Source organism: Cavia porcellus, unplaced genomic scaffold (assembly GCF_034190915.1).
Source record: "Cavia porcellus strain 051 isolate PalLab524CR breed Dunkin Hartley unplaced genomic scaffold, mCavPor4.1 scaffold_21, whole genome shotgun sequence".
Taxonomy (NCBI): domain Eukaryota; kingdom Metazoa; phylum Chordata; class Mammalia; order Rodentia; family Caviidae; genus Cavia; species Cavia porcellus.
In genome coordinates, this window is record NW_026947504.1 from 47912340 (window position 1) to 47926833 (window position 14494).

At 35.3% G+C, this 14494-nt stretch overlaps 2 protein-coding genes across 5 annotated transcripts in view; one reads left to right on the forward strand and one right to left on the reverse strand.

The window, feature by feature from the left end:
* Ints6 (integrator complex subunit 6) overlaps positions 1 to 620 on the forward strand; it is a 76579-nt gene extending 75959 nt beyond the window's left edge. For all 4 annotated transcript variants that reach the window (XM_063232689.1, XM_063232690.1, XM_063232691.1 and 1 more), the window contains one exon: positions 1 to 620. In XM_063232689.1, coding sequence (XP_063088759.1) covers positions 1 to 94 — 94 coding nt within the window. In that variant the 3' untranslated portion in view covers positions 95 to 620.
* Serpine3 (serpin family E member 3) overlaps positions 261 to 14494 on the reverse strand; it is a 27268-nt gene continuing 13034 nt past the window's right edge. Inside the window, exons 5-8 of the mRNA XM_023560551.2 lie at positions 9906 to 10006; positions 4466 to 4552; positions 3930 to 4013; positions 261 to 1563 (exon numbers count right to left, since the gene is read on the reverse strand). Coding sequence (XP_023416319.1) covers positions 1520 to 1563; positions 3930 to 4013; positions 4466 to 4552; positions 9906 to 10006 — 316 coding nt within the window. The 3' untranslated portion in view covers positions 261 to 1519. The remainder of the gene's footprint in view (positions 1564 to 3929; positions 4014 to 4465; positions 4553 to 9905; positions 10007 to 14494) is intronic.

Genomic DNA, 14494 nt, shown 5'->3' on the forward strand with positions numbered 1-14494 from the left:
GTTTAAAAAACGAATGCTAATAGAACAACTGGAGAACTTCTTGGATGAAATTCATCGAAGAGCCAATCAAATCAACCATATAAATAGCAATTAAACAATAGAATGTGGCCACTTATTTCACTGTCTTCTCCAAATACAAAGTAAATACAAGACTGTTGTGATCTTGCATTCATTTTTTGACATGCATTGTTGGATATTTGAAGTACTAAAAGCAAGTCTACAGATCCTTTTTCCATCATTTTACAGTGACCTTTTCTTCATTTTGGTTTATTTTTGTAATGTGAAGAAGTATCTAAAAACATTTTTATTTAACAAACTAAAAATATTCCTCCAAATCTCTTGCTTGTCATTGACTCTGCGTGTCAATTTCCCTCAGGTTCTATTTTCTTAATCAACCTTTAAATTGTCACCTCTGTTAAGGTTGAACTTTGCCAAAAAAAAAAAATTTAAAAAGTTACTTTGAATTTTTGGGGAAAAAAGCACATACATTAAAACTAGGTAATGTTTTGTATATACAGTTATTTTGGATATATTATTGTAAGTTGTACAAATGTATTTTGAAGAATATTTAAGAAAAGCACTTTTGTTATCCCATCAATAAATGCTCTATTTTACTCTTGCGTGGTTTAGGAAATAATCACATTTAAAATAGTCATTGAAAAACGTCTGAATAATGGAACTTTAAAGGCCTTGCTTTTTAGCATTGGAAAATACATCACTTGAAGTTATATTTGTTAAACATAACTGTAATTACATGTTACATAATCTGCATTGTCTTTTTACTATATGTCCGTAGTTTTTCTTGGTCATGCCAGCATACTCTTATTTCTGCCTCAATAATTGGAATAGGTATGCCTGCAGCAGATAGGCAGATACTAACAGGACAATTGTGGCTATTTTGATTTTTATACCTTTTCCTGTCTTACGAGAATTGTGGGTGACACTTAGTTGAAGTCATTAGTTAGGAAGTATTAAATTTGGGGTACACTACATATGCGGAAGTTATCTACCAACTTTTGACAGGTTGGCACCGTGTCAGGTTTATAAAGCCTGCAGCACATTAAGGGTTCAGAGGAGGATCTCTTCCTTGTACTCTGTTCTTCTGTCACTTAAACTCCCAACTTTATTGAGAAACTTAATAGAAGGGAGCTGGATTTCAGACAACTTCTTTCATACTGCATTTTTGAGTTACACAGAATGAGGAAAATCAACACCATTTTCCACCCTGCAATCCAATGTGACTTTATGAGCCTATTACCTAACTTAGTCTCTATTCAAATATCACTGCTGTGCCTTTTAGTGGCTAAAGGGGTAACCAGTAGGAAAGGTTGACATTTATATAATAGATTTGGATTAAGAAGGTAAACTTATAAAATTGAAGTATTTTTAGTTTGATAATACTTGAAAATCATACACCCTTTTTACATTTTAAAGTTTCAAGGGTACAGCAAAATGAAAATAACTTTTTTATGAAGAAAAGTGTACATGAAAGTAGAGAACATTCTTGAAATCTGCTAATTTAATCAAGGGGATTTGAAACTCTCCCAATAGTGAAGACAAAACCTGTCAAGAAAAAGAAACATTTAATGTAACATTATATAATATTTTCATATGCTTTTTAAAAAATACGCATTTCTTTAAACCTTTTTTACCTCTACAAAATAACTTTCAAGTAAAGCAAAATATAATTTGATTACATGGAATTGCTAATTTTCTGTAGTCAGTTGCTAAATTCAGCAAGAACTACACAAAATCATAAACATGCTGTCTGGTTTTAAATTTTTTGTTTAGACTTTGAGATTAATAGAAACAATTAGAAACCATTCAGATAAAAAGTTCTTAACGTAGAATAAGGAATAAAGGTTCAGTCTATTCTAATAGCTTTATTGGGAAGTTTTTATTTGTATTTCAGATTCTCATAAAGTAATAATCTTTAGATCACTTACATTTAATATTTTCAGTGTGAACCCTAGAGAAAGTTGAAAACTAGTTTATATTCTGTCTCAACTTTTCATCTATCTCTCTGCCATGATCTACAGCCTCATCCCAAAACCTAGTCACAAGACTTAAAACTCATCAGAACTGAAGCTTTACATGAAACTGTGGACATGTTAATTAGAGAAATACCTGTGATAGAATTCTTGTCAGGAAAGGGGAGAGAGAATATACTTGGGGCGAGTATTTTGTCTTTTGGGCTCTTTTTAGATTACTACATGACCTTAGGTCGGCACATAATATGCTTTGAAAAGTTAATCTCAAGTTTTTTAAATCATTTTTCTTAATGGTCAAACATTCCATTTGTCAACTGATTGATTCATTAGTTGCTCTTAGCCAGTAAGATTTGTCATTTGGAAGAGTGAAGGCTTATAATTTTTTCAGAAACCATCTTAGCCATTTTGCCTTATAGAATGTGGGCAGCTGCCTCCCAGAAAAAGAGGTAAATTCACAGAGTTTGATCTTTGATGAATTATGGAACTGATTTTGAATTAACCTTGTATTTTCATCCTGATTGCTAAGGTGGTTCTGAAAACTTGTAGCATTGACGAAGTGGTATATCCTTTCCTAGTTAAGTATATCACATTTTTATGTAGTTTACAAAGAAACTCTTACAACTGCTAACAACCTTTATTGGTTATCAGCTTTTGGTAATGATCTTTCTGTTCAGGGTTAGTCCTGGCTCTTGGTTTCTTAAAGGGAGTACGGCTGTCTTTTTTTTTTTTTTGACATGTATCTTTTCTAAGAAAAAAACTCTGCTGTGTGTTCCAAGTGTAAGTCACATTTTCATTTAATCATAGTAGGTCTGGGATGATCTGGTGAAATACTTGAAGTTAATATATTCTGTTGATGGTTCCCCCCCCCCTTGAATAATCTAACAGGTTTTTTTTGAGTGAACAATTATCTTCATCCTTTTTGTCAGAAAAAATGTTCCTTTGATTTCTAGCACACATTATAGCAATACGCAAATGATTCTCAGATAAAATGATGTTGACAGTATTTCCTTAATGATTTGTGTAAACCTATGCGTAATTTCATAATTCTAACTTTTGACTTTTTTCTCTCCATAATAAAAGTAATGGCTGATGTTTAGTTAAAGTAGATCCACCTTTGCTTGATTTTATTAGTCTTCTTCCCTCCTATTTTTATTACACTGTAGATTGCCAACAACTCTTTACTGAGAATCTCTTCCTAGGAATAATTGTCAAAAGGGAGAGGAAGAATATTAAGAGAAGTAACCTAAAATTGTATTCAACTTTGTTGAAACTTAAAGGACATCTTATTTGTCTTTCTGATGTGCTAAAAAAAGGGCTTTGTGTCTACTGTACCATCTTTGGATTGAGATGTTTGTACAGTGAGACATAAATGTACTAAGATAAATGTTTGATTTTTGAGAAAACTAGAAGAATAGTAAAGAAATCCAGTACATTCACCAGAATTCTGGAGTCACTGAGAGTCACTGGTGGACTTCCCTAATACGCTCCAGTGGCCTGAAGAAACTTCCTGAATGACAAGAAAGAGAACCAACTGGGTAATAGGGGAGGCAAGGTTTAGGGCTGTGATAGCTCAGGGGTAGAGTGCCTGCCTAACATGCACAAGACCCTGGATTCAATCCCTAACACTGCTGGTGTGTGTATGGGGGGATATATGTTTTACTTTCATGGTTTCTCTAAATCCAGAATAGCAATCTGAACTTTTAAAAAGTTACACTACAAGACAGCTAAGAGAAGAAACAGGCATTAAACAAGATATAGTTTCCTTTATAGTTTCCTTTATACATGAAGTAGTCCCCAGTCATAGGATGTGAGACAGCAGCCGAAAGGCTTCTAAAACACCATAGAAACAGCCAGCAGGAATGCCTGTAGTGAACAAGTAAGCCCTTGTTGCTAGGCAGATGCTGATAAATATCTGAATCCTGTCAAAAACTGTAATACCTGTGCTGGATTCTCGCAGGAAAAAGAGGAATGGCCGGTTTGCTTTAAAAACAGGAACCCGAGACCTTTTCAGTAACAACAGAGCTGCAGTAAAGATAGAGTAGAAGAATTAATTCCATTTTCTGTTTAAAGAAAATAAACTAGATACAAAGTCAGTTTGCTTTTTAAGAATTCAAAGCATAGTGACGTATTCTTGCTTAGTGTTATAATGGAGATGCAAATGGGAAAACTAAAGAAAAAACTATTTTAGCTAAGCCTATCTTCAAGTATGGAATAAGTTTCTTACCAAAGATAATTTTCAGAATGATCCTATTGATGGTTTATGGGGGTAATGATACAAGTCCTTTTCAAAATGGATGTCTTCCTTTTTCAAAAAGTTTGCTTTCTGTTAACATTTTTAAAAAAATGCTATACCACATCTGGTCTTGAAGTCATAAATGAAAAACTTTAAACTTAAGGTTTAACTGAAGAAATTGAACAAAGGCATGTACAGGAAGCGGCCCGACCGGGTATTGTGTGTTACTCTCTGAACATACCTGTGGCTGCAGATGCCTTAGATCCTTCCTCCGAAACTTCCATCTTGGCCTTGTGGATTGCTTCAGAAACATAAAAGCCATCCTGGCCTACCTCAAGAACAGACAAAAAGATGAAGTGTTTATTTACATTTTTCTGTGTATTTAGTATAAGGACTTAATGTACATTTTTAAAGAACAACCTATAAAATAGTATCCGATACTGCCTACTATATAGCTGGGAGACATTGTTTAGAAAATTCTCAAGGTTTCCATATTTTTATGTGACTTTCAAAACAGTTTGCTATAATTGTCTAATAACCCTCCAAATTAATATTCAATCGCATTCCATGTTTTGCAGTAATTCTCAAAATGTGTTCTGGTTATATTAAAGTCTTCAGTCAGTACTTCTAAAATTTAGGTAGTTGGAAGAATCACCAAGGTGTGTTAAAAGATTTGAAGTCCAGTAATGATTTTCAGCAAGCTTCTGAATGATTTCCCTTGAATACCTTTTTAAAGTGATAAAGTAACAGGTTTGTAACATGGGCTTTAGGAGGTATAATTTGGTATATTCAAAGTGTGTCTAATGTTTCATGACTGCATTCTGTATATATTATGCAATTAGCTTGCCTCAAGGACTAGAATCTGCTAAGAAAATGAAAGATTGTAACATTCTGTACACAGCAGTTTGAAAGACAAGCTTTACAAGTAGGGTTGTAGGTGATAACTTAGAGGAATGGAAAGATTTTTAAACAGTTCTCCAAGTAAGAAATGGTAACTTGAGAAGCATCTTTAGAATTACAGGAAACTAGAAATTGTCCATTTCAGTCTTTCCTTTTAGAGGAGCCTATGAAGTCCTCTGAGATCACACGTCTGATAAGCAGAAATGGGAATACAATGTATAGACTTTTGGACCCAACTCTCCACTCAAAACACTACCATCTTGCAGGAAGTGCTGCTTAGCGTAACATAGCCCTGGAAAGGGATGTGGAGCCTGAGTATTAGAATAATGGTTTTGATATAAGTTTCAAGGGAGCTTTACTTGTTACACACTTTCAAGGAGGGTGTTCTATCTTACAGTTATGATCTACACAGGATATTGTGAGTTGGCTAAATTCACTATAAGGAACAGTTTCCCAGCATCAGGAAGAGGATAGTAAAGGGTCAGAAGAAAGGAAAAAAAATCTAGAAACAATTACTTAGCACTAGCAGTTGGTCTTTGAGAAAAGAAACAAATTTCCCTGTCAAGAATTAGCCCCCTCCCACCAGGTATGGTGGCACAGTAAGAGCACTTGGGAGACCAGCCTGGGCTACCTACTGAGTTCCAGGCCAACCTAAACTATGTAGCAAGACCCTACCTCAAAAAAATTTTTTAACCCCTCCTAGTAGTTTACTGAGCAAACAGTACCAAAATTAAAGGGTAAAGAAAATGTCTTTGACAGTCATGAGCAGGTTTTACTCTGACTTCATTACTAACTTTAGGAAAATTGGATGATATAGTGTCAGATGAGTTTCATTTATGTAGCTTTTCTCCATCAGACTTAAGGAATGATACAATAACTAAACTTTGTGTTTACTCAGCTATAAGCCAAGACTTCTGCCCCAGCATCAGCATCTCATACATTTTACCTCTTTACGAAAGATCGACATTTGTGATAACAATGAGAATTTGGGAGTTAACCTGTGAGTTTGCGGTTTTTTTCTTTGATCTTACAGTTTGCTTACTTTCGTTAAGTAGCTATTGAAATTATAGTGCAATTAATGAAAACCTAGAAATTTGATCCTGAGAAGTTTGGGCCTTTTTTGTCCTCTGGTGATGGCAGCTTTTTAGTGCCATTGAAAGTTGTATAACCTGGTTTCATGAAATTTGCTCTCAAGATGATTTATAAGTGCTATTCTGTTGAAAAGATTCCATGATTAATTGTTGGGAGATGAGGGTTGAATTTTACACTTACATTTTGAGTAGGGAACTTCTTAGAGAGCTGTTGATTTGCTAATGTCCACAGGGACTGCTTACAAAAGGAACACTACATAGCGTCCAGCAATGAAACTTTCCACATCCTCTGTTCCCCAGTTTACCAGATTAGCATTTGGAGAATACACTTGGGGAAGCTAGCCCACCGTAAACCTGTTTGTCCTATATTACATGTTAATATCCAAAGCAAAGTGGAAAGATCCTCCTACCCTTCCTCCCAGCACACACTCCTTTCCTCTTCAATAACATCTACACATGCTTAGCTTCCTTGTTCACTGTTAGTTATTAAAAACAAAAATGCAGTATTCATTTTAGACACTTATTTGCCTCACCTGCATTATAATGCTTGGCACATATGTGTGTTCAGTAAACTCTGGATGAAATAATAATAGTCATCCCTCCCCTTTTTCCTATAAAACAAGCTCACTTTGCAACCATAAGGCACAGCAAAGAACAGGTGTTTGACAAGTCTCCGCCAAATGGTTCACTTTTCCATCCACTTTGTTGGTGGAGGCCATTATTATTTCAGTATGGTTGGTCATACTCTCAAGATGCTTTTGAGTCTTCATAACTATGTAGGGTAAACAAGATTTGTGAAATGTATGTCATTGTTTCAGATCATCAAGTAAGATAAGCATACTATTGACTTTTTCTTTTGTCTTTCCAGGTTTTGACAGAATTACTGGCTTTTGAAATGTGTGCTTATCTTTATAAGTGCTGCATGCTAACTGATTGTGCCATTGGAGCTTCTCTAGCTTATCTTTCTCATCTTGTCACTTACTTATGAAGAGATGAATTGTGTGTGTGTGTGTGTGTGTGTGTGTGTGTGTGTGTGTGTGTAAAGGCATCTAAGATACTCTAAACCTAGGTAGTGGTTATTTGCTTTCCCTGTTTCTCTTACCCTTTTGTGTGCAGCTCACAAGACGGCTGGTGCAATCTAAGTTAACTTACATATTCTGAATGGTTTGCTCATTAAAGTCATAGTATCAAGAACTTGTACTGCTTACTGAGCAGAAATTAGAAACTGATTATCCACACATAAAATCAAAAGAACAGTTTCAGATTTATGCACATGTAGTATTTCCTGGACCGGGGGCATGGATCTGTACCAAAGCCTGTTGTTCCTGAAAGGAATTGGGGTTACTTCAAAAGAGTATTTCTAACTGACCCCTTTGGTGGCGCTGGAATTACTCTTCGAAGTTTCATAACATCTAATGTCAAGTATATTGGGGGGAATTATACTCTGGATTCAACTGAGCCTGGAAATTACATTGAGTGAGTTCTTTAAGAAGGAAGACAATAGAGAAGGGAAGCTTAAGTAAAAAGATTCTGAGCTTTGGAATGAAATGAAAAGGAAATGCTAAATGTGATCATTGGGCTTCCATCAGTAGCACAAAACTGCCTGGTAACTCCCTGATAGTGGAAGGCTGCAAGGCCAACATTTTCTGGTTGTTCCCTCTCCATTACACTCTACTCTTAATGCTGTGTTGTATTTCTACAGTTAAGAAATAGACAGATGATGGCTACCCTTCTTTTAGGAATGAGGAAACTTTTGGGAGGAGATTCAGTGAACTTGTCTCAGAAATAAAACCAGAAGCCTACATGGACACATACATAGCTACTATCTTGATTAAAGAAGGGTACTGGTAAACAATACTTTAGTCAGCAAATTTTTCCATAGAGGGCCAAATACTGAAATTCTTGTCATTGCCAGCCATATGGTATGTGTCCTAATGACTCAGCTCCACTGTTGTAGCAGCCAAGCAGCCATGATGAATTGTAAATGAATAGGACTGTTTCAGTAATACTTTATTTACAAAAACAGGTAGTGGCCATCATTTGCTGACTTCTGTTCTAAAGGATCAAAACTGTATGGAAAAAGTTAGAAAACTAACGTGTCTTGTCAGTAAGAAACATGAATATAAGCTTCCCATTTAGCACAAGGAAGTTACTGGATAATTAAATTATTAAGCTATATCCCTATGCCTATATTTCTTTTGGTTTGAACAAATATAAGTAGACTTGAACTGCATTAGAAAAAAGAGGCCTGGTCTCCAAAATGTATAAAACTAATGGCTTGATAAGGTCTTATCAGAGAGGCTTGTCTTTACCAACAGAATGGGGTTAAGCTTAATCCATTTTAGACACAGAATTGATGGCATTGATGGGCTAACCAGTCCTGTTTGAGGACACAGGATTTATGACCCCTCTAGGACATAAAGGGAGAAACATTTGAGTTAGAAAGACTCAGTAAGCCATGATGATTAGTTGAATATAGTGATGTAGTAGAAAAGGTCAAGAATGACCCCAAAGATAGGCTTTTTCCTTGCTTGTGTTGGCGATTAAACCCAGAGCCTTAAGGTTTTGAACTTAGATGATTAAATACTGATATCAGCAAAAGAGTTGCCATAACTAAGCTATGGGGCAGTATGATTAAATTTTTCACACTACTGAAGATGAAATACACTTAATTCCTCATCTCTTGCCTTCTAATATTTTCACTGTAAAATTATTTCTTTCCCTTCCGGGTTAGATAATGCATGTGTAATTAAGAAAAATTCCTGCTCAAATTATTCAATGAAGTCAATATTAAGTATCCAACTATATGCTAAGCATTGTCTTGGGCAATTTAATTTTCATATTTCATTTAAGAATATTTTTTCAGTGTTAGGGACAGAATTCAGGACTTAAGTACATTAGGCAAGCACTCTACCACTGAACTACCTCAGCCCAGAGATGGTGGGCTTTTGATACTCTATTACTAGAGTATTCTATCCCGTTTCCTCAGATTATGCATGCTCTTGTAATTTCAGAGCCCTGGGAAACATAAGCCTTCCTGACTGTTAGCATTGTGTTCACTTTAGTGCTGATGGAGGGAGGGTATTTTAGGGTGACATTACAAGAGCATGCATAATTGAGGGAATTGGATAGACAGAGGGAAAGCTGTTGATTGGAAGAGGACGGGGGAGGTACAGAGTGAAGCGAGAGAAGGCAGAAACAAAGGGTGATTGGGAGGCCGATTTGACAGCAAGCAGCAGGGCAGAATAAAGAATTCTGAGGTAGTCTGTAATATCATACAGAATGGTAATATGGAGTAAAATGTCGTATACATTTAACAAGTGTTATTGGACTTTAAGAAACAAAGGTCACAAAAAGTTAGAGAAGGTGGGTGAGAAGTCTGAATTCAGTCCCCAGTGTCACTGGCAGGGCCCTGGTCATGACTTGCAGAGCGAAGGAAGGGTGAGCATATTGTGTCACGTGGCTGTTGACTTCCCTCTGAAAACCTGTGCATGCCTGAGGGTCTGAAGGGACATCCCTCCACCAAGTCTAACCCAAATGTGACAGTCAGAAACAATGCATTCTTATTCAAAGCAAAATGCTTTATTCTTTTACACATTTGACTCTACCACCGAAAGGTAATAAAACCCTTTAATCACTGTAATAAAGCTATCCCAAACATGTCAAACATCTTAGAAAGATAATTGTTACCTGAAATTCCTTTCAAGTTAGCTTTGAGTGGATCAAAAAGATCGATGACTCCCCAAGACCTCAAAATGCTTTTTAAGTTGAATTGGTTTTGGATCCTAAATCTAAAAAAGCAAAAGAAAACCAACAAATTTCAGAGAATTCCCACCTAATGTACTTTCATATTCACCACATAAATGTGCCAACTTCTAACTTGGGAGATAGGGTCCCCCAAATTTGTCCCAGGCCGCCTTCATTTTTTCTTTTTGATAAGCCCTCCATCCTTACTAATTTGACTGCCCACAGGTCTTGTCTACCTCCGGAGCTTTGTACATGCTCTTTGTTCTATGTATCGCCTGTTTTCTTTGATTGCCTTTAAATTATTATCCTGAACTGATACCCTGTCACCTTCTCTAAGCTGTTTGTGTGACCTTTAGTTCTTAAAGCCCAATAGCACTCGTTAAATGTACAGGCCATTTTACTCCATGTTACCATTCTTTATGATATTACAAACTACCTCAGAAGAAAGGTTATGTGGTTTCATTTTCATTTCAGAGTAATAATATTTAATGAGTACTTACATTGTGCTAGCACTTATGATAAGGGATTTATATGGATTACCTCATTTCTTTTTCATATAACCGTGCTATTATTATTCTCAGGTTGCAGGTGGGGAAAGTGAGGCTTAAAGAATTAAGACACTTGTCCAAGATGACCTAGTGAAAAATAACATGGTAGGTCTCAGTTCAGATCGAGGCTCTAGGAGTACAGAGCCCAGGGTCTGGTCACCTACACTTTGCTTCACATTTCAGGTAGCATCGCATACATCATAGGTGCAGAAAGGAAGCTGTGAATAATTGACAATGAATAGAGTCTTGTTAATGTGCTTGCATTGGATGATTTCATGTTTACCTTGTGTCTCTGACACAGCAGAAAGCATGTGTGTTTGGTTTTCCTGTAGGCCCATGTGAGCAGAAAGTAAGAACACACCGTGTTTACAGTGTTTCCCAAAACCATGGCATTTCAAAATTGACTGTTGAAGTCAACTTTTAGCTTTAGCATGGCCTATTGATACTATTTTTCTTTGAAAATAAAAAAGTTGAAAATGGAATTTAGATGGTCTTTTTCTATAAACCATACAGAACTTGCAGGAGAGTGAAAATGGGACAAGACCATTTAATGTCAAAGATATTCATTGCCATACAGACAGTGTGGCCAATAGTTTTTAAAGCATCAGACTTTTTTATAAAATATATTGTGGATTTTTGAAAATATTTTGCAAAAAAACAAGCATGACATTTTAAGAATGTTCTTAAGTTTTGAAAACTAAATACTAGGACATAGTAAGTAAGAGTATGAACCTGGGAATCCAGTATCTGGGTTTTAAATCCTGATTCAACCACTGACAGAAAATTACTTTACTTCTGGGGAGAGTTACAGGACCCACCTTTGCCTCAGTGTCCTCTTTTGTGCAATGAGCAAATACAAGTGTGTGTTCGTAGGGTTGTAAAGATTAAATGAACAGGATAAGGCTTAGCACAGCTTATACAGTTATTGTCATCATTGTGATTTTCCTGCTGTTTCTCAGTGATATTGAGAAAGAGTAAAGGACAGTTTAAAACCAAATGTGATAATGGTGGATGATAAAATGGAATAATATCATTCTTAGTAAATTAAAGATATCAAAAGTGAAGTATGACTATAAAAATAGGATTAATCTTAATGTATGATTATGAAGACAGACTCGGAAGACTGTAACAATAGCTTGAGTCGAAACAAACTTACCTAATTCCAAAACCAGAGAAGATTATCACAAGAAAACTACCGACCAATATCCTTTATATATAAAATTTCTAATTAGCAAATTGAATCCACCACCATATGAATCCTGCTACAACTAAATGAAACATCCCAGTATATAAGGTGCGTTAGACATAATAATCAATTAAGATAACACAAAGAACAAAGACCACACTATCATCCCAATAGATGCAGAAAAGGCTTTCGACAAAATGCAGCAACTTTTCATGTTTGAAAAGAAACATCAAGTAACCAACTTGGATATAACTTACTGTACTTCATGAAGAGTATCAATAAAATCCCTGCAGCTTGCTTCATACTTTTTAGTGAAAGACTGAAGGCTTTCCCCTCTTAGATTAAGAACAAGACAATGATGCCCACTCTATCCACTTACATTTCACATTTACAGAAGGTGGGTAAGACAATTGCATAAAAAATAGACAGTATCCAGATTAGGAAGGAAGAAGTAAATCTATCTCTGATCACAGATAACTTAGTCTTACATATCAGGAAACTAAAGAATCCACAAAAAACCAACTAGAGGTACTAAGTTTGTCAAGTATATAAATTCAAGATATAAAAATCAATTGTATTTCTAAACTCTACCAGTGAACAACATGAAAATGAAATTGAGAAGACAATTCCATTTACAGTAACATCAAAAGAAACAAAATACTTAATATTATTGTTTCACAAAAGAAGTGTAAGCTTTACACAGTGAAAACTAAAACATTGTTGAAAGAAAAAAACTAAACGAACAACATCTTGAGTTCTAGGCTTGTAACACTTTGTTAGAAAGCAAAAATTCCCATATTGATTTATAAATTCAAAATAAATCCTGTCTAAATCTCACTACTTTTTTTTAGCAAAAAGTAGTAAACCAATCCTAAACATATGAAAATGCAAGGGGCCAAGAAAAGCTTGGAAAGAAACAAAGTGGAAGGACTCATACATCCTGATTTCTAGATGTATAACTATAATAAGACCATATGATATTGGTAAAAGTACATCTACAGAATAGGGTGGAGGGTCCAGAAATTTATTTATTTATTTATTTTTTGGTACAAGGGGTCAAACTCACTCGTGACCTCACACTTCCCAGGCAGGCACTTATGCCATTGAGCTAAACTCCCGGCTAAACTCATACATTTGACACTGGTTTTGACAATGATGCCAAGAAAATTTAGAGGAGAAAAGGGTAGTCTTGCAAGCAATTGGTGTCAGGATGAATGGTTGGTCACAACCTAAAGAATGAAGTTGGGCCTCTACCTTATGCCATATACAGTTGACTCTTGAACTACATGGGCCCAAATTACATAGCTCCACTTATATGTAGATTTTTTAAGAAGTTGTGACAATTTGAAAAAACTTGAAGTAAACCCTGTAGCCTAGAAATATTTAAAAATTGTGGGAAAGGTATGTAATGAATCCATAAATATATGTAGATTATAGTCGATTATTTATTACTATAATATACACACAAATCTATAATGAAAAGTTAAAATCTTTCAAGACTCATGAACACACTTAGAAACCAAATGGCCATTTGGTGCCACTTACAAACAAGAAATATAAACAAAGGTAAGGATATAGTATAAAATCAAAATTATGTAAACTCACTATAATACATACTGTGTACTATAGTGATAACATTGTGGCCACATCCAGTTGCTATTGTGGTGAGCATGACTGTTGTGAATATCTGCTTAAAGTTTTGTAGGTGCCCAGCATTGTGGTGCATCCCTGGGATGAAGGTGAGGCAGGAGAACGGCAAGTCTGAGCTCAGCCTGGGCAACTTAGTGTCTTAGCAAAACCCTGTCTTAAAATAGAAAAGACTGAGGATGTAGCTCAGTACAAAAGCCCTGGATTAAAATCCCAGTTCTGCAAAAACAAAAACAAAAAGAAATACACCAAGGGACACTGGTCACCTCTGTGGGACCAGTTCATTTCTCTAAGTCATTGAATACTGCAGCAAAAAGTGATTTTTAAAGGTGCTTGTGTATTTTTCCACAATATATGATACACATAATGTAAAATATGTGTTGATCAGTTATGGTATTGGGAATAAGGATTCTGGTCAAAAGCAGGCTATTTGTAGATAAATTTTAGGGAAGTCAAAAGTTATACACAGATTTTCTACTGTGAGGACATTTGGGTTCCTAATACCCAAATTTTTCAAGGGTCAACTGTACAACAATTAATTCACAACATGTAAAAGTTAAATCTATCCATAGATAGGATCAGGCATGATATGGCCAGACACTAAACTCATCCTTAGAGAAAAACAGATGTTTATCTTTGTGATCTTGGTTAGGCAATGGTTTCCTAGCTATGACATCAAGAATTCAAGAAACTAAAGAAAAAATAGATTAATTGAACTTCATCAAAATCAACAACTTTTGTGCTTCAAAGAACACTATCTCTCATGGAAAGATAACACAGAGAATGAGAGAAAACATTTATTAATCATCTATCTGTTAAAGAGCTAGTATGCAGAATAATTTTTTAAAAATTATAATTTGAAAATAAAAAGACAACAAATTTTAAAATGGGCAAAGTATCTGAATAGATATTTTTCTTAACAAGCTATAAAATGACTAACAAGCATATGAAAAAATGCTTAGGAAAAATGCAAATAAAATGTACTGTGAGATGTCACTTTGCACTAGCTAGGATGTCTACAGGTTTTGAGAAGGCTGCAGAAAAATTGAAACCCACATACATAGTTCATGGGAATGTAAGATGGTGCAGCCACTTGGAAAGCATTCTCACAGTTTTCCAGAGATGACTCAGTAATCCTATTCTTATGTATA